At 38.5% G+C, this 20,635-nt stretch overlaps 1 protein-coding gene across 1 annotated transcript in view; it reads left to right on the forward strand.

The window, feature by feature from the left end:
- LOC122066173 (SUN domain-containing protein 1-like) overlaps nucleotides 1-19,286 on the forward strand; it is a 23,873-nt gene extending 4,587 nt beyond the window's left edge. The window contains exon 2 of the mRNA XM_042629988.1: nucleotides 18,787-19,286. Within this exon, the coding sequence (XP_042485922.1) occupies nucleotides 18,787-19,089 (303 nt within the window). The 3' untranslated portion in view covers nucleotides 19,090-19,286. The remainder of the gene's footprint in view (nucleotides 1-18,786) is intronic.
- The last annotated feature ends 1,349 nt before the right edge of the window (nucleotides 19,287-20,635 follow it).

The following is a 20,635-nucleotide window of genomic DNA, read 5'->3' on the forward strand; positions in this document are numbered from 1 at the left end:
AAAAAAAAGAATAATAATAATAATAATAATAATAATAATAATAATAATAATAATAAAGATATGTATGATGTTGTAGTGACTAGTGTAAGAATTGTGGTGGGTCAAGTAGTGAATTCCTAATTACAATTGAGTTATATCAAGGATTACTTTAGGCCCCTATTTGTTTGCGCTTATGTTGGATAAATTAACCATAGATATTCAAGATGAGGTTCCATGGTGTATTTTTTTTGTTGATTATATTGTTTTGGTGGGTGAGACAAAAGTAGAGATTAACTCCAAGTTACAGTTATGGAGATCAACCTTGGAATCATAGGGTTTTAAGATAAGTAGAACGAAGATGGAGTATATGGTAAGTTTTGTAACACGAATACGGATAATGAGGTGTTGAAAATTGATGAGAGGGAGATTCCATAAAGTGATTATTTTAAGTATTTGGGTTCAATCGTAAATAAAAAAAAGGTGATATAGAGGATGATGCTTCACAAAGAATTAAAATATGATGAAGTGGAGAGGTGCTTTTGGATTGTTGTGTGATTGGCGTATTGCTTTAAATCTAAAGGAACATTTTATATGATAGTAACTAAGAACTATAATGTATGGTGGAATGTTGGACAACTAAGAACTATTTTGTAGATAAACTTAGTGTAGCGGAGATGGGGATGTTGAGATGGACGAGTGGTAAAACTAGGAAGGATAAAATAAGGAATGATCATATTAAAACTGATTTGGAAGTAGCTCCGATACATGATAAGCAATGAGAAAGTTATTTGAGGTGGCATGACTATGTTTAACAGAGGTCTTCGGATGCTCTTGTATGGAAGAGTGATTTGATTCAGATTGAAGGAACTAAAAGAGCTAGGGGTAGACCTAACAAACCAATCTCAGACAACAACTCAAGGATGTACTTCCTTTGGGACATAAAGATGCCTTTCGAAGACTGAGCAACTTCAATCCCAAGAAGGTACTTTAGTTTTCCAAGATCCTTTATTTCAAACTGTTGGCTAAGAAAGCCCTTGAGTCGACCAATCTTAACACTCATTTCTTGTCACCATGATGTCATCCATATACACAATGAGTATAGTAACTCTATCGCCAGACCTTTTTATTTACAATATATGGTCAGCATTACTCTGCTTATACCCCACAGAGGTCATCACCTTATGAAATCTCCCAAACCACGCTCCAGGTGACTGCTTCAACCCATAAAGAGCACGCTTCAACCTACAGGCCTTGCCTTGAGTTCTCTCACTAGAGAATCCTAATGGAATATCTGATGTGGATCCGGATTCCAAAAACTGAAATCGGATTGCTTAGGGCCCACAAAAATGACAAATATCTCAATTTAATGGTTGGGGGGCAATCTTGTAAATTTAGGAACACTCTAGCACTTGAAAGAGAGGAAAATAGATAATAGGGTCAAACTGAGATAGAAATTAAAAGAGGGGTATTCTGGAATTAGTAAAGGAATGAGGAAATATTATAACTAAAGTTTAAGAAAAGAGCGGGTTAATTGTAAATAAAACAAACTAGGTTACTTAAGAATAAAAGAGAAGTCATCTTCTACCTTAGGTCAGTGGTAAGGAGAGGTTTCAGATTGATGGAGCTCCTTCAACAAGTCTCGGTTTGGGTTGATCTTCCAAACAAAGGCTACCAACCCTGTGGTCTCTTGATTCTGGCAATCAGGTATCTAAAACCAGCAATCGACGAGGAGCAACTGTACCTTTAAGTTAGATTTGGCGGTGCCTACTGTTCCAGATTTGGTTGAGGAGGAATGGTTCCCAAATCAGCAGGACTCTCTACTTCAGATTCAAATGTCTGAATCGCTTTATGGCTTCCTACTACTACTACTTCAAGTTTCAAGCCAACAACCTTGGGTATGAAGGAGATCGACCAATTGTGAGGTGTAGCTAACGTCGCCCAGAAAGCAGAGTATTAGAAAATTCAACAGGAGGAAATAAGAAAGGGTTGGGAGGAAGAAGAAGATAAAAAGGGGAAGGAGAAGATTTTAAAGAGTCAGGGAGGGGGAAAACAACCCACAGCAGCCATGGTTTTCATACCAAATTTCAATTCTTCAAAAACTTCAAATCTATCTCTTACTAGTAAATTAAATGGCTTATAAACGAAAACTCAAAGCATCAAAATGGTAACTAATTTAAAATGGAAACTAATCTAAAATTAGAATCTAACCAATACAAAAAGTAATTGTTTCTAAAACCAAAAGGAAATCAAAAGAAAGCTAAACTTTCCCTAGACCCATCGCCTAACTGCATCAGTTCTCTCGGTCTTGAAAGAACTCGACTCCGTCGAGTTAGGTCGTGCTCCTAAGATACCCTTGTAAGTTGCTCGTTGATGAGGTGGCACGTATCTCGAAGCAGAAGATGGGAATATAACACTAAGAGGAGGGAAAGTAGGCTGACGTATCACTGGAGCAGGAGTTAGTAGATGACGTGGCATGTCAGATAATGCGTGTGGCCTCATTAAGTACATACGACCTCCTTGCTTCACCTTGATGGTGTTCCGTGCGCCATCATAGAGAATGCCTATATGTCGCTGCCAAGGTTCCCCTAAAAGAATGTCGTAGTGTGCTAATGGGGTGACCAAGCAAGTCATATGGTATTGTAGTGGCCCAAGCTCTAGATGTACTCGAACAACTGCAGTGGCTTCTTCTCGAGCTGTGGGTCCAAAACCTCGCACGTGAATCTTCTTGAAAAGCTGCTTCTGTGGAAGGTTGTGTGCTTGAACAAATTCAGTAGATATAAAATTTGCTTTTGCCCCAGTATCAATAACTGCATGAACATCAGTAGGGTTAGAGCTGTGCAGGAGAGTACCCTTCTGTCTAAAGAAGAGCCTTGTCAACTAGTCTGTTTGAAAAGGATGAAAGACTAGCTGAATGAGCTTTTACATCCTTATTACCATAGTCGAACATATCATTTTCCTCAAGGGGATAAGGATATAAAGTAGACTCATCTTTAATCTTCTCTGCCAGTTGCTTCTCTACTGCATTCACAGAACGAGTCCTATTGGGACATTTGTTGGAGTAGTGACCCTTCTCGCCACAACTATGGCATCTGATGTTCTTTAAGCCATCACTGTTCTTGTTGAACTCTGACATTTTTTCTTCAACTCTGCAAGCTTCAAGCTTCAAGCTTCTTTTCCTCCATATGTGGCGGAGGTCTATAAACTGAAGGAGTCTTGAGCATACTCTTCCAATAAATGGACCTTTTTTCAGTTGTCTTGGCATGAGCCATTGCCACATCAACAAACCTGAAATCAGTGTTAGCCAACTCAAGTCGAATCTCAGTACTTAGCCCACTGATATATCGCATCACTCGTTGTTGGTCTGTTTCCTGAAGTTGACACCTTGAAGATAGTTTGTGGAATTCGAGGGTGTAGGAATCCACATCTTTGTTCCCTTGTTGCAAGTTAAGTAATTTATGGAACATTACATTTTCATAATTAAGAGGAACAAAATTTTCAGTTAGAATCTGCTTCATAACCTCCCAATTGGTAACGGGTCCAAGTCTTCTGACAAACCTTGCATGCAGTGCATCATTCCACCATGAACATGCATACCTAATAAATTTGGTGATGATGAGTTCACACTTCACGTTTGGAAGAGACTTATATGCAAAAATTCTCTCAATTTTGGTAAGCCAGTCAAGAAATTCCTCAGGTTCCTTTTCACCACTGTACTTTGGAACCTCAACTTTGATACCATAATCTCTGTCAGAAAATTGCCGGGTAACATCTTGGGGTATAATAGGATCACGTTGTATTCAGTGAGGTGTATCTTCAATCCGTAGGGCATTAAACTAAGGAGGTGGTGTAGATGGTCCTTCATCGACTCGCGTTTTAGACTTTTGCATAAATGCAAGAATCTTAGCGAGGGCACCTTGAGTATCGTCCATGAACTTGTCATATTTGGCCTCATTCTTCTCAACCCTAGCATTAGTTTCCTTTTGGTTCTCAAGTACCTCACGATACAACTTGTGCAACTCAACATTAGTGATGTGACCTGTCATGGTTAGAGAGGGCAAGAGGAGAGGTATTCTGGAATAGTAAAGGAATGAGGAAATATTATAACTAAAGTTTAAGAAAAGAGGGGGTTAATTGTAAATAAAACAAACTAGGTTACTTAAGAATAAAAGAGAAGTCATCTTCTATCTTAGGTCAGCGGTAAGGAGAGGTTTCAAATTGATGGAGCTTCTTCAAAAAGTCTCGGTTTGGGCTGATCTTCCAAACGAAGGCTACCAACCCTGTGGCCTCTTGATTCCGGTAGACAGGTATCTCAAACCAGCAATCGACGAGGAGCAACTGCTTTAAGTTAGATCTGGCGGTGCCTACTGTTCCAGATCTGGTTGAGGAGGAATGGTTTCCAAATCAGCAGGACTCTCTACTTCAGATTCAGATGTCTGAATCGCTTTATGGCTTCCTACTACTACTCCAAGTTTCAAGCCAACAACCTTGGGTATGAAGGAGATCGACCAACTGTGAGGTGTAGCTAACGTCGCCCAGAAAGCAGAGTATCAGAAAATTTAACAGCAGGAAATAAGAAAGGTTTGGGAGGAAGAAGAAGATAAAAAGGGGAAAGAGAAGATTTCAAAGAGTCAGGGAGGGGGAAAACAGCCCACAGCAGCCATGGTTTTCATACCAAATTTCTATTCTTCAAAAACTTCAAATCTATCTCTTACTAGTGAATTAAATGGCTTATAAAAGAAAACTCAAAGCATCAAAATGGAAACTAATCTAAAATTAGAAACTAACTAATACCAAAAGTAATTGTTTCTAAAACCAAAAGGAAATCAAATCAAAGCTAAACTTTCGCTAGACCCATCGCCCAACTGCATCAATATCCATACACACTTCCTCATTGAGCTCTCCATGGAGGGAAGCATTCTTTACATCGAGTTGTTGGAGATCCCATCCCAGCTTTATAGCACATGAGAGCAGTACCGCAGAAAAGTTAGTTTGGAAACTGGTGCCATGCCACAAGCTAATGCAGAACTAGGATGACAAGTCAAGCCTAATCCGAATGCTACTGGATACTCTCAGAGAACGCACCAAAATCAAGGCACCAATAGCATGGATCAGATCAGAATACAAGAAGGAAACAAATCTGGAAAAATCAAGGTTATTGATTCCAATAATTGGGGTTTTTGTAATCAGAATATAACCAACTGTAAAGGGAAACTCAAAAGCTGAAATAGGGTTAGAACAGATGACAAAACATGAATAATCATCATAGAAATAAAAAACAAATCAGACCTATTTATTGATCTCAGAAAATAGAACAGACTAGGTCAAAATATCCAATCGGGCAGAACTGTGGGTGATTTGTTTAGCTGACCAATCGGTGGTCTGATGGGGCCCAAACTGAGATCTAACCACCTTCAGATGGGGCCTAACGCTTGACCAAAAGATGGAGATAATCGGGTGTTGAAAGCCCTTGAATCAGGGATGGATTGGGGAACAAGAAAGAGCGTTTCAGAACTGGAAAGTAGAAAGTATTGCAGATCAGTAGTGTGGTTTACCTGGGATGAACTGAGATGGAATTTGATAACTTGGAGTGCTTGAAACAGTAAGAGAAAAGATAATAAAATAGAACAGGACCTCTCGGGCTTCTACGCAGAGAGTCAGCTGGGTCAAACACCAGTTCCATCAGCTTTGATCAAATACAAGATAAACCTCTATGGAGAAGGCAGCATCAGCTACAACAATTCTTTTCTTCAAATCGTTCAGCTATGGGAGTCTCCTTGCTTTGTATTAATAACGATAATGGGGGAAGAAATACAGCCTAACAATTGGAAGGTTCCAAAATAGGAAACCCCACAATTGATTGCTTATTACATAAGTTTCTACAGACTGAAAATAAATAAAAAAAAATAAAAAATAAAAAAAGGAAGAAACTTATGACTTGACTCAAATACTAACTTAGCTCCTAACAAATAACAAAGACTAACAACTTAAATTGAACCCAACTATAAAGGTTACTAATGAAAAGGGGAAACAAACTAGTTAATCCCATATGCAACCTTAATACCCCCCAGTTTAGACCCATAAAAGTGGCACAATACACGCCAAACCACATGGACTGAAGGCCCAACACATATACAACCCAACCCTAGACTTACTCCTAATAAAACAAGCCTAGTTTGGTGAAGAATCCGCACTCTCCATCTTGAAAAAATTAATCCTCAAATTTTGCGGGTGAGGGGAAAACAACATATAAGTAGCAGACGTATCAGTTCCCAAACAGAATTCAGGTTGTTTGTAGACTTTTGGAAGTAGTCTTCAAGGCGTGGAGCTTTCTCTCCGAATAACTATAAGGGCATGGTAAACTTTGTATGTTCAACCTTTGAGTCGATAACAACCGTAACGTTGTATGCATAGAGTCATCAATTTTGGTAACCTTCTTATCAAGGATTGGAGGAACAATCTCGTCCTTTTCATTATGAATCTTAACGACTTGTTGTGGAGTGCTCTCAACCACTACCTCATCGTCCATGGCTTCAATGTTGTCTACTCTGTTCTCTTTAGTGGAATCTTCTTTCTCTTGACCTTCTGTCTTTGAAGCTTCAAGAACTATCTCTTCAATGGGAACCTTGACTTTAGGTTCTTTTGGTTTGAACAGAGGTATCTTCACTTCCCATAGAGATTACAGGTGCTATTAATGATTCTGAGATACTCACACGTCGTTGCGTTCTAGCTAATAATTCATCCGTTCGCACCTGTTGTTGATTCAATTTTATCAACATCTAAAATATATAATCAAAAGTCTCAGACAAAATTCACTGTTGGTCATGTTCAGCTCTGATAGTCTTTCAGGATTTTTCTTTGCCATGATTTGATACCACTTAATGCAGATTTAGGTTGACAAGTCAAGCCTAATGCCAATGCTGTAGAATACTTAGAGTACACACCAAAATCAAGGCACCAATTGTATGGATCAGACCAGAATACAATAAGGTTGCGTTCGGTTGCAAGGGAAAAGGGAAGGGAAGGAATTTTTTTTTGCCCTTTTGAGTTGTTTGGTTGCAAGAGAAATGAAGTGAAGTGACACTGTGACTGTCGTTCAGATCTCCATACTCTGTCTTAAGCAAAACCCCATTGTTCCTCACCATCCCACAATAAGGATACCTGTGGCCGTTGGAGTCTATGCCACTTGCTAAGAGAATGCTGTCCTACTATTATTTGGCGCATCATAGTTCTGCAACTTAGTGTGTAGACAATCCCAATTAGAAACAATAGACTGGAGCGTACGAAAAACCCTTTTCATCGTAGTAGCAAAGAAGATCCTTCAAGCCAACATTAACCATCCAAAGCTCCTAAGAAGAAAGGAAACAAAAAAGATTGAAAAGAAAGGGAAAGGCCATCATTGGTTCCACGTGTTTTATTTTTTCTTCCTATTTTGGTAGGGAAATAAAAAGGGAAATTTTAATATATAAGTGAAATTTTTTTCACATGTAAAATATATTTCCCTTGCAATCAAACATCTAAATTTATTTTTTATGGGAAAAAAATTTCACTTTACCTCAAAAATTTGCATTCCTCTGGCAACCAAACAAAGCCTAAGGGAACATATTGGGAAAAATCTAGGCTATCAATTCCAATAATTGGGCTTCCGTAATCAGACTATAACCAACTGTGAAGGGAAACTCAAAAGTTCAAATAGAGTTAGAACATATGATAAAACATGAACAATTATCATAGAATTCAGAAAAAAACCAGACCTATTTATCGATCTCAGAAAATAGAACAGATTAGGTCAAAATATCCAATTGGGAAGAACTGTGGTGATTTGTGTAGCTGACCAACCAGTGTTCTGATGGGGCCCAAACTGAGATCTAACCACCTTCAGATGGGGCCTAACACTTGACTTAAAGATGAAGATAATCAGGTGGTTGAAAGCCCTTGAATCATGGATGGACTGGGGAGAAAGAAACAGAGTTTCAGAACAGGAAAATAGAAAGTATTGCAGATCAGTAGTGTGGTTTACCTAGGATGAACTGAGATGGAATTTCAGAACTGGAAAATAGAAAGCAGGGCCGCCGTTCTGTCAGGGGCCCTGCACCAATACTCCTTGGGTTAGACTGTGACGGAGTACAAGACATCGTACACCAACAAGGAGCTCTTTTACCATCAATCTGAAACCCTCCACCAGCAGATCCCCTATCTGACCTGCATCAATTAGCTTCTCCTCAGGGTTTATTTGCATTTTTCCAAACAAAACTCGCCTTCTACTATGTTGTAGGATCCCCTTCATGCAGATGCTTCTTATTATAGTGAGTAATGCTCATGTATAGATCTGATTCTCTAGAGGAATCCATTGAAATACACAAGGCGGTGGAGAAATTCACGTTGCCAAAGAGGTGGAAATTTCTCGACATGAATGTAGAAATTGAGAAGTGGATCATCCATTTAATGAAAGTCAATAGGTCTCTAGAGTTTTCTTTTCTTTTTTCCCCACTTTGGTGCTCAAGTGTTTGTGCAAAGTCCTTTAAGATGTCTGAGAGAAGAAGGCTGCTCAGATCGCAAGGGAAGAGAGGGATCACAAGTTACATATAAAGTTGGGGGAAGTGTTTCCTATAGGGGAACGCAGCCCTTGCATGGGAGCACACGAGGAAGCATCAACATGGATATCATTTTTCTTTTCATAGGGGGTGTGGTGGTCATTTCACGCCCCATGTAATTGGGCACAGGATCTGCACTACTCCACAGAAACCATTTTCACATAAGGTTGTCAGGAGTACTGAATCACTTAAGGACATTAAGGAAAGTCTAGAAACCAGTCTTGGAGGGGCTGCAATAAGGCATCAATGGGTGCTTTTAGGGGCAAATTCAAGAAGATGCAGTTTTAAGAGCTGATCAAATTCCTTCTTTTCACGACCTGTGGGAAGCCTTTGTTTTTGTCTACGTGTTTCCGGCTCTTATTTTCTTATGCTTATCTTCTTCAGGTGGGATGCCCCTATAGTTTTCGGTTAACTTTGGTTTATGCTTCCAAGTTTTTCATGAGGCACGTGGGGGATGGTGATGAAGTAACTTAATGGCTTGACAAAAATGAGCCAATTTGGAGAAATTTAAAGTATAGGAAGTAGTAGTAGTTTTGAGATTTTATAACTTAAAGATCTCCGGTCATTTTTTTTTTGGGGGGGGTTGGGATGGGGAGGAAACTGCCGATTCATTTAGTGAAGATGGTGGCTCCTCGCATTTAGAGGTTTTTTATTTTTTTATTTTATCCTAAGTTGGTGTGGTTCTCTCCAATAATGGGTGTTATGTATTTATAGGGATTTATAGGGTGCCAAAAATGCGTGATTAGTTTTAGTCAAAAGTTTGTCTTGGCCGGCTTGCTTGGAGAGGTTTTCTAGGCAGGTACCTAATTCTGGCTCATAGAGGCATGATCTGACAATTTTGACCATTGGATAGAGGGAGTGGTCTGGATTGGCCGTGTGTAGATTTTCAGACTAAAATTCAATCAGATGCTCCCCCATGTATGTCCATGCATCCCTTTCCATCCATATTTGGGAATGCCCCTATTCCATAGTCCTTAATTTTTCAATACTTGATTTTTCCACTCGACTAGCTTCAATTGGGGTGAAACTTGACATGTGATGATGTAAGACTAGATCACAAGGACCTCATCCCAGTTAGGATATGAAATTCTGGCTGAATAGAGAAGATGTCGATTACTTACAAACCACAAGTGAGATGGAGCTGAATTTCGGATTGTATGGAGATTCTATATGAGGGAACAAGCCATAAAATTTTGAGTAAATTCTGTTGGCTAGATTGAGAGTTCTGCTGGTCACAAGAAAAATGAAACTTTTGGTGATTCTTCAAGAACTAGGGCTGGAAGCGATGGATGATCGTCAAATTTAGATCAAGTGGTCCTTCTAAGGTCCTCAGCAAGCCCTCAAAATCCTGCAGCGATTAGAGAGCTGGTCTGGAAGTTATGCACTCGAACATTCTTCTCGGGAAAACCTTGTAATTGAAAATTGATAGGCTGTGTGTGTTTCTTCTGATCAGCAATCTAGAGGGCTTAAAGTCTTCAAACAACTCTCAAAACACTCTCTCACAAAGGCTAAACCAAAAAGTAAGAAAGAAAAGAGAATTCGATGGAGGGTTGAGGGAGAAGATTTAAGGAATGGGCATCTCACCCCTTAGGTTTTGGGCGTCTCCCCCTCTCAGGTAAAAACTATATCAGCCATGAGTAAACACTAAAATTCATAAACTTCAATCTATCTTTTCATTACGATCAATGGGTTTTAAATAGCCTTACAAAACTCGGACATAAAGAAATAACCGAAAAATAAACTAATTGACTGAAATAAGACTTTCTAATTTGTGTCTAACTTGCTAACCAAGTAAGAATAAATTAGAAACTAAAAACTGAACACAAAAAAGAAACTATCTTAAGTCGTAAAAATAGAAACTACTTGACTGACAATAAAGGAACCAAAGAGGAAACTAAATCTCGTAACAAAACCTAACAAAAGGGAATTAAATTAGGAGATATGACCCAGATTACTGTTTATGTGAACAGTGTCATGCAGATCAAAGCCTAAGAAGAAGAGGGCTGTGAATCAACTTCAAATTTTTTACTGTTCACGAGTTACTGTTCATGTGAACAGTACCCACGTGAACAGTAACCAATATGAGTCCCACTGCTAGCTCGTAATGTGGAGAAGACTTGAAGACGATTCCCTCTTGATTCGTGGGCCCCATGGCCAGCTCGCATGGAGGAGTTGAGCTGAAAGATTTTAGGAAATCTTTGATTGATATAGTTTCCATTTTCATATTTCCTTGTAATAGTTAGAAAGATATTATCTAGCTAGTTTCTAATTTTAGTTTTCAGTTTTAGAAAGTAGGAATTCTAATTTGTTGGGTTTCTATCTTTGTAAAAGGGAGGGATTTGATTTGATTTGTAATTAGTTTCAAAATAGGATAATATCTAGTTGTAAGGAGATTCATTTCCTTTCCATGCAAGGAAGGACCCAATTTTGTAATCAATTTAAAATTTATAAATAAAGGAAGAAGGTTGATCTACATGCCACAATTGATTAAAAAAAAGAAAGCTTTGTGCTAGAAAACTGTGAGATGCGGTGCTGTGAGAGACGGGTGAGATGCCTTAGGGAAGAGTGAGATACTTAACCCAACCTATAACCATTCCCCCCTTCTCTATTTTCTGGTTATTTCTTTCTCTCTATTTTGTTTTTCCTGCTATCAATCAAGCCCCGACACTTGCTGCCATTGTAAGATCTGAGAAGACAAGTCCAAGACCTGTAACATCCTTTTGTTCAATCTACCAACCGGCAGCACCTGTGATCTTGTTTTGGAATTAATTCCTAGTGATCTAGATGGGAATTAGCTCTACATTAATTCGTGTCAGAGCCTACTATAGCTAGCATAGACGATCTCTACAAGGAGGTAATGAAGTTATTAGACCGTTGACTGCTCTTGAGAAAAAGTTTGATGCCAATTTGGTCTCTTCTACCTTCCATCTCCAAAGGATGCTAACACGACCCAAGAAATTTTGAAGGAGGTACAATAAGAAATAAATAGTCCTCCCAAAGAGGTCTATGCTGAGGGATTCAAAGCAGAGACAACCGAGTTGACTGTAGACGACCACCAAGAATTAACCCGACGAGATTGATGTTGCACCAGAGTTTGAAGAGAAGGAGATCAAGAACATGCCAGACGAAATTTCCTTGGATACAATGTTTGATGACAAATCCGATTTAAACTTGATCATGTCGAGTTCATTATATTGCCGGAATTTTTCGAAGAGCAAGAGCCCACAACTCTAAGACTTTGTTCCAAAAACCCATGAGCCACCGGAGTATTGTTTTGGGTTGAAACTGGATGTACACCACGCCAAGGTTGTCCTTAAACTATACAAAACTTGAGGTCGAGTTTTCTTGTAAGACGGGGCGAGTTGATGCAGACCAAAGCCTAAGAAGAAGAGGGTCGAGAATCACCTTCAAATTTTATTTTATTTTATTTATTTATTTATTTTTTTGTATTGTTCATGAGTTACTGTTCATGTGAACAGTACCCACGTGAACAGTAATCAATATGGATCCTACTGCCAGCTCGTAATGTGGAGAAGACTTGAAGAAGATTCCCTCTTGATTCGTGGGCGCCATGGCCAGCTTGCATGGAGGAGTTAGGCTGAAAGATTTTAGGAAGTCTTTGATTGATATAGTTTCCATTTTCATATTTCCTTGTAATAGTTAGAAAGATATTATCTAGCTAGTTTCTAATTTTAGTTTTCAGTTTTAGAAAGTAGGAATTCTAATTTATTGGGTTTCAATCTTTGTAAAAGGGAGGGATTTGATTTGATTTGTAATTAGTTTCAAAATAGGATAATATCTAGTTGTAAGGAGATTCATTTCCTTTCCATGCAAGGAAGGACCCAATTTTGTAATCAATTTAAAATTTATAAATAAAGGAAGAAGGCTGATCTATAGGCCACAATTGAATGAAAAAAAGAAGCTTTGTGTTAGAAAACTGTGAGATGCAGTGTTGTGAGAGACAGCTTGGGTGAGATGTCCTAGGGAAGAGTGAGATACTTGACCCAACCTATCCCCCTTCCCCCCTTCTCTATTTTCTGTTTATTTCTTTCTCTATTTTGTTTTTCCTGCTACAATCAAGCCCCGACATCTGCTGCTACCATTGCAAGATCTGAGAAGACAAGTCCAAGACCTGCAACATCTCTTTTGTTCGATCCACCAACCGGCAGCACTTGTGATCCTGTTCTGGAATTAATTCATAGTCATGTAGCTGGGAATTAGTTCTACATTACAGTGTTTCGTGAACAGTACTCGTGTTACTGTTCACATGAACAATGTTTCATGAACAGTGGTTCTGACTCTTATTTTTGCCCTCTTCTTCAAGCTTTGATCTGCATCATGTGAGCAGGGAACTCTGGGTTCCACCTCTGTACAATTGGATCTATGTCTGACATGCCACATGGCAGAACCAAGTGCTTCCCAGAGAACCCTCTCTGAACCACCTAGAAGCACCACTACCTTAGTTTAAATACAAATAATGTTTGTTTGATGATGTTTTCTCTTGGACATAGTTTGGGCAGTTTTCTAAGTAATGCATCTCATATCCTTTTTCTTGGTTTCTAGTCATATTCTTTTAACTTTTTCTTTTTTGCTTTCCAATATTTAATCTTATTTCCCTTATTCTATTCTTCCGTTGATCTTATTCTTGCTTTTTACATGAATCACAGTTCTCTTTTAGTAACTTGAACCGGTACCTTTCTACCCAAAAAGAAAAAAAAATAGAACTTGAACTGGTACCATGCTCTCATTTTGTAGCTGCTGTTCGTAGCTTAATTTTGAGTTCTTTATGTTTTATATTCTTGAATCAAAATTTGATCTGGAAGCAATTATCCTTGATCATGAATTTAATCATAGTAAATCTTATTATTGGTTTCCTTCATTTCTGCTGCATAAAATTTATCTACAACTCCTTTAGAATGTGATTCTCAATATGATTGATTGCCTTGTACTTCCCTCGCCAACCACTATTTAACATGACAGAAATGTACTCCCTCTTTAGCCTTTGTGAGATGGGTTTTAATTCTGTGTTTGAAAAATAGCCTTGAAAACAGGTTGCATCATAATTAGGAATTTAGGATTTTACTTATTTGGGGACTATGTGCTACTGTGCTCATAGGTTGTGAATTTCTTTGTAACCATCCTAATAAAATCAACCATCATATGAGTGACTAGACTCCGTGTGTGTGAAGATTTGATTTTATTACTAATTGAGCTCCATGGTCTGCAACATGAAAAATAAATGCTTCTACCTTGGCTGGAAAGGCAAGGTCCAGAAGGTGTTCGCCAGGGTGGGAACCCACTAAACATAATGTGGGCCTCCTGATTAGCTTCATAAGTACAGTGAAACCAGACTCTTTAAAAGGAGATTCTCAAAATTAAAACACCCCTTCGGTATAGGGGCGTAAAATTGTGTTGGACAGGCTTAAGGTTCTTTCCGACCTGCGCCCATTTATGCCAGCCAGCTGGATTGCAAATCCATTTGAAAATTCAGATCTGTTCTGCGCCAAGTGGGTCTGATCTTTTTCAGGTTTGTTTCCAGACCAATTTCCTGGTTTGATTAAGGGTCAATGTGTTGGAGTGCTGGTATATATGGGTGGGCTAAGATTAAGCCCAAATATCTGCATCTGATCCATACTTAGAATTCCCTATGAGTTTGGGTAAGGTTTTGATCCACCCTTCATGGATCTATTTTGAATTTGAATCTGTTAAGAGTAGAAGAATCACAGTTTAAAAAATCAGAAATCGTCAATGACCGATTCTGATTCTGCCTGGTTTGATACAGTCGATTCATTCGAAGAAACCCTAGAATCGCTGAGTTTCAGATTTGAGGGCACATTCTAGGGTTCTTGGGACCAATTCCATCCGATAGGGAACGATTCGATCCCGATTCTGTGTATTGAGATACTGAATAGCCTAGGTGACACCTAGGCATCCAGGCAACTTGGATACCTCAGTTGCCTAGGCAGGCACCTTGGATGCCTTGGTCGCGTTGGTGGTGTTGCCTTCCGTCTGGACCCCCCTCCTCCAACACCTTGGGTCACCTAGATGTTGTGGCCAATATGATCTGAACTCAGATTTTAATGGATCCAATCCAGCTCTGACCCCTTTACCTCTATGCTTCGAATTAATGGAAACCACACAAATAGTTTTTTCTTCTTCCCACTAAGGTCGACCATAAGAACTCTAATAAGATCCTAGTATTGAAGTCTGGATGCTGTTTCTGAAATAACCTAGGGGGGGTGAATAGGTTATGCTAGTGGATTTTAAAACTTTTTCGTGTAATGCTTCTCAAAATGTGTGTAAATAAATACACGGAATATTAAGAAAATAAGTACAATCACACAATACAAGAAATTTATAGTGGTTCAACTCAATCTGAATTTAGTCCACTCCCTACAAGTTCCACTTCTAAAATGTTCCACTAGCTCTTCCCTTTCAGTACAGAGGTAGGGAGTAAAACCTTTACAAACTCTTTTAAGGATAAAAGGATCGGTACAATCTCTTTTACAGGATGAGAGGGTCCTTTATAATCTCTTTCAAGGATGAGGGTCCTTACAATGAGTATTAATTCTATGCCTCCCCGCATCGGTGCGGTGAGGATTTGGACGGTTGAGAGCACCTGGGTACACACACCCCGAGGTGCTCTCAACCGTCTAGAGCCTCACAGCACCAGTGCGGGGAGGCAGAGGATATTTTTATCCTTACAATCTCTTCCAAGGATGAGAGGGTCCTTAGAATATCTTTCAAGGATGAGAGGGTCATTACAATCTCTTATGGATGAGAGGGTCGTTACAATCTCTTAAGGATGAGAGGGTCCTACACATTTTTCTAAGTATGGTCTAGAACAATGTGTAAACAAGCTATCCAATTTTAGAGTTATGAGAGGGTTTTGCACATTTGTCTAAGTACGGTCTAGAACAATGTGTAAACAAGGTGTCCAATTCTAGAGTTAACCCAATTCTTGGACGAAAACAAATTTGAAGTGGAATAGAAAGGTTTAGGCTCCGTTTGGTATCGTTCTAAAAAAACGTTTCTGGAGTTTTTTCGTTCTATTGAAACGAAAAAACGGAATCTTCTGTTTGATGCACTTATGGTCCGTTTCTGTTTTTTTTGGAACAAAAAGTGAAAAAAAAACTGAAAAAACGAGATTGGACGGCGTCTTCCCAGTTTCGTTCCAAAAAAAAAAAAAAAAAAAAAAAAAAAAAAAAAAAAAAAAAAAAATCCCGATAAAAATCTTAAATTTTGAAACACCATTTTTTCGTTTAAAAATTGCGTTTTGACACAGAAACTGAAATTTTCGTTTTTGACACGAAACGGCGTTTCTGGAACAGAAACGATACCAAACGGGCCCTTAGAGTTACCTCTTGTGTGGTGCATGAATGAAATGCAATGATATAAAAGAATGCACCTTTGAAGTCTTCTTTATGCTTGCAATGCAAATCCAAGATGTAGATGAAGACTTGTAGATAACCTTGATTCCTTTTGAATGGAAAATGAAGAACTTGAACTCAATAGATGGTATAGACCAATCTCACTTCTTATGCTCAAAATGCTCTTCCAAAGTTAGGATTAATTGTTAATTAATGAGTAGCATTAGAGGTATTTACAGATGAGATTAGAGTGGGCTAAAATAGGCAAAAAATCTCACCTAAGCGGTCATTTTTTGGGTGTGCTGGCCGACCTCCAAAAAGAGCCGTTACAAAATATAGCCATTGGAGGGTGATTCAAGCAAATCAGTCAACAGCCGGTCGACCTCTACTTTTGGGCGGTCGACCTCCACTTTGCCCAGTCGACCTGTAGTTGATTCTGCCAGAATCATTTCTTGCAATGTTTGATTTTGACAGGGCTGACTTCGAATGACCTTAACTTGGTCATATGGACTCCGATTGGGCTGATTCCAAGTCCGTTGGTTCCGTAACTCGAAAACCTACAAATCTCATGAAGAGATCATATTCTGATACCAGATCTCTAAATACCCAAAATGCCCTTGAACACGAAAGTACTGTTTTTCACAGTAAATGAAGGAGCTTCATGTTGACCGATGTGGTCCTTATGGCTACGGGTCTTGGTCCTTGCTAGAGTGATATGACCTAGGGTCATTCTAGGCATGATGAATGTATATATGATGCATGAGTGTGTGTGTACAATTACAAGTAAATAGGACTAGTACTTAAGACATCTTGTGTATAGTCTTCATTCTTCTTTGTGGTTGGTCCTCAAGAGTCTTCATGTTGACCTTGCATGCTTGTTGTCTTCAATGTACTTCAATTCACTTCAAGCTTTGATACTTTGAGGTCTGATACCTCCTAATACTTCCAAGTCTTGATACCAACTTGTTAATTCTTTTCATTTGATGGATTCAATCTTCATTCCATTTGCCGATTTTGGCTATTTGACTTGAAGTCTACAAAACAATACTTGAAGTCAAATTGTGAAATACCTTCATATGTTTGTTATCATCAAAACCGACTATGGGAGTGTGGCCATGTCCCTACCAGATTCGGCCTTTCCTTGGTGGTGGCCTCCTAGTTTGCTAATTTTATCGAACCATGCTACTCCATCAGTTGTTCCCTGGGTAAAAAGAAAACATTTTCAAGTAGGGATAACCTGAAATCTCATCTAAATCTCAACATGCTGTCACCCCTCCCATCCCCCCCCCCCCCCCCCCCCCGACCCCACCCCCCCCCACCCCCCAAAAAAAAAAAAAAAAAAAAAATCTAAATCTCAACATGCTTGATGAGGAACGACCTGATGTAGGTAAAGGGAATTTACCCTGTGGCAGAGTAGCCACCAACAATCCATCCCCCAAAAAATGGGGAGAAAAAAAGAATATATATTCCATGATAAATTGAAGATGAGGTTCTGTCAGACCCAATCATGATTAAAAATTTGTAGAAAATTCAGTAGAGCTTCAAATCAAGTGATATTTCAGGAGGCTGGAAATTGGGTTGGCATATGCTTTGAGGAATTTCTTTTGGAAGGAGACCCAATACTGGTGATGAGGTGGCTACAAGACTAAAAAGTGGGAACATGGTGCTATATTTATTTTGTTTGGAAATTTGGCTTAAGCTCTCTTGGAAACTTCTTCTTTTCTTTTAGTAAAGAGATCTGCTAATCTATTTTTCTTATAAGGTTGCTAATTGTTGTATTGGGAGTCTGGGACCGTATCCTATGGCGTAAACCCTTTTTGGCTGTGTGCCGTTGGCCTCTTTTTTTTTTTTTTTTTACTCTAGCTTTTGCAATAAAATTTTACTGTTATCTGTCCCCCCTCCCCCCCACAAAAAAAAAAAAAAAGGTGAGTTTAGTGATAAATTTCTAACTCAATGACCTCTTCAAAACAAGCAGTAGGCAGTGGGCAACATTAGAATATTCCCAAAATTTTGGTTGCAGTACTTGGAAATTAATTTTCCAATGAATTCCACAAACTGATTTATCAAGAAATCAGAGATTGAAATACCCTTACCAATAACCTGAACTACCAAAATAACAACAGCTGCAGTGACAGCAGTAAAACAGAAAAAGAATAACTAATGAGGCATTAGTCAAGCCCAAAGGGCTTATCCCAAGAGAGAGCACCAGAATTCCAAACTCAATTTCTATTCAATTTCCCCGCAAAAATAAAAAAAAAATCTCTTTTTTAGGCTCCTAAAAGAACTCCCCACAACCCCCCCCCCAAAAAAAAAAAAAAAAAATGGTAATAGATGTCATCATCAAACTCCTATTCTATTAGCCTAGTTTGAATAACTTAATAGACTTTACACACCTCCACTTGTATAAATCCCCATAACAAAGTATATTACCAGGACAACTATTACCATATAATTATGCTAATATTGAGACAAGTTTTTTTCCTGCATTAGGCAGAACTCCAGCTGGCCCTATCAGGGAAGTTTCCCAGGCCACTGCCATGTGGTTTATGCATAGTCGTCGATGATTTTCCTGCAGTTGCTGTATGTGCATGTTAGTTTCAATCTGCAGGATGATGTCAAAATCTTGTTTTATATCAAATCAAATTTGAAATTGAATTTTAAGGTTTTGGCCTGTGTGTGTATAAAAGGGGATTCCTGGAATTTTCTCATTGATGAATATATTATTTGCAGCTGATGTAATATTTCTGTAAAAAAACCTCAAAAAATATTGTTGAATTTGCCAATTTGCGTGTCTGTTTTTTTTTTTTTTTGCACTGATGTTGCATTGTTTTGATTGTTATCTGCAGAGTGTTGCCTATGACAGGTCAAGTGCTCCAAAGGATTGTCAGGTCTCTGCATGGCTACAAACGCGAGACAGTAATCCATCTGTTCAGCCTGATATGTATCTGTTGACAAAGTTCACTTACGATCTTGAGAAGAGCAATGCGCAAACTATTTATGTTGATTCAGTGGGTTCAGGACCCATTAACATGGTCAGGTTTGACTTCACATCCAACAATGGAAGCCCATCTCACACATGCATCTATCGCTTGAGAGTACATGGTTATGAACCTGAGTCTGTTGATGCAATGTTGGCAACTCAATCCTGATTGCCCCCAAAACCATTTTGTAATTTTAAGCCTGTAACTTTTTGTAGCTGTGATTTTTCTTGTTTCCTGCTTTGTGGAAGATGGGAGTTCCTTTTCTTCAACACAGAACCCTTTCATGACAATGTAAAAATCTCATCTCTGTTCCAGGTTTACTCAACCCCTTGTCTAATTAATGCAAAATTGAAGCACTTGGAAAATTTCCTTTTCCTTGCTACAAAACTGGAAATAACAATGAAATCAACCAAATCATTTCACAGACCATTAGGAATTTGAATCTTTAATTTTGGGATTTTACAGAACAGATGAGCTTCAAAGCCATGATATTATATTTCCCACTCACAGATAGAAGATTCAAATTTAAAGGTTTTCTTTTACAGGATCAGGAATACTTGAGTCTGTTTTTCACATCGTCCGTTTAACCATTGGATTAGGTTCCTTTGTGCTTAGAGAATCATTGTCCGGTTCATTCAACCATCAAATCACCTGGGTCAATTGATCTGAATCATTTGATATCCAAAATTGATTAAATGACCAATCAACTAATTCTGATGAAGATTATAACCGATCTAGGAGGAAGTTTACCATTTGAACGGTCCAGAGTCATTGTTTTCCACCAAGCTTTGTACAGGTCTGTCTTGACCGTTTGTTGAGGATTTTTGTAACAAAGGTGATGTTGCTCATGGTAATGTTGTACCGTACCGTGACTACTGTCTTGATAGGCATCAGGTTCACCTTGTCTGGCCTAATCCGACCCTTCAATTAGCATAGATCAGTAATTTGATTATGATTATCATTAATTCATGCTTGCTGCATTTGAGTTATAATATGAAAAAAACTAAAATCAAATGAAGCTGTTTTCATAAGGGTTGAATATCCCTAAACTATAGCCTTATCTCATCCTACTAATTTATAGACTATTAAACTATATACCAGTGAAACTGATCCATATCCAGGCTTTGAAAGTATTACAAATTGAAAGCAATAGGTGTTATGATAGGAAAAATAAAAAGGAAATAATTATAGCGGGGGAGCACTGACAAAACCAATATGTAGTTCAACAATAATAGAAGTAAAGTTAGCCATAAAGGAATAAATGATAACTTACCTATAAGACCAAGTTCTCATCGCGTGGTTGTCTGTTATCTCTAAGAGATTTTTGCTTTATTTGTGAATTTACTATGTTAGGAATATTCAGGAGCCAAACAACTATATATTAAGTTTCAAGAAGAGAAGAAACATAAGAGAATATAAGAAATCAGTACTACTAGATACTTCCTATTTCCTTTTCTTTAATCTTAGGAAAAACATGTATCGCACAAACAATGCTAAATCTACCTAAACACACACACACACACACACACACACACACCCACAAGCTTCAATATATGCTCTCTCCTCAAATCAATGCCTTACATTACATAATCATGGCAAAAAGTTGTGACAATATGATTTTAGTGTGAGAACACACAGGTCCAATGGTGTCTATTGAATAAGAGTCACCACATAGATTAGGGTCCAGGACCATTGATAATTGAAATTGAAGTGA

The sequence above is a fragment of the Macadamia integrifolia genome, unplaced genomic scaffold (assembly GCF_013358625.1).
Source record: "Macadamia integrifolia cultivar HAES 741 unplaced genomic scaffold, SCU_Mint_v3 scaffold2281, whole genome shotgun sequence".
Taxonomy (NCBI): Eukaryota; Viridiplantae; Streptophyta; class Magnoliopsida; order Proteales; family Proteaceae; genus Macadamia; species Macadamia integrifolia.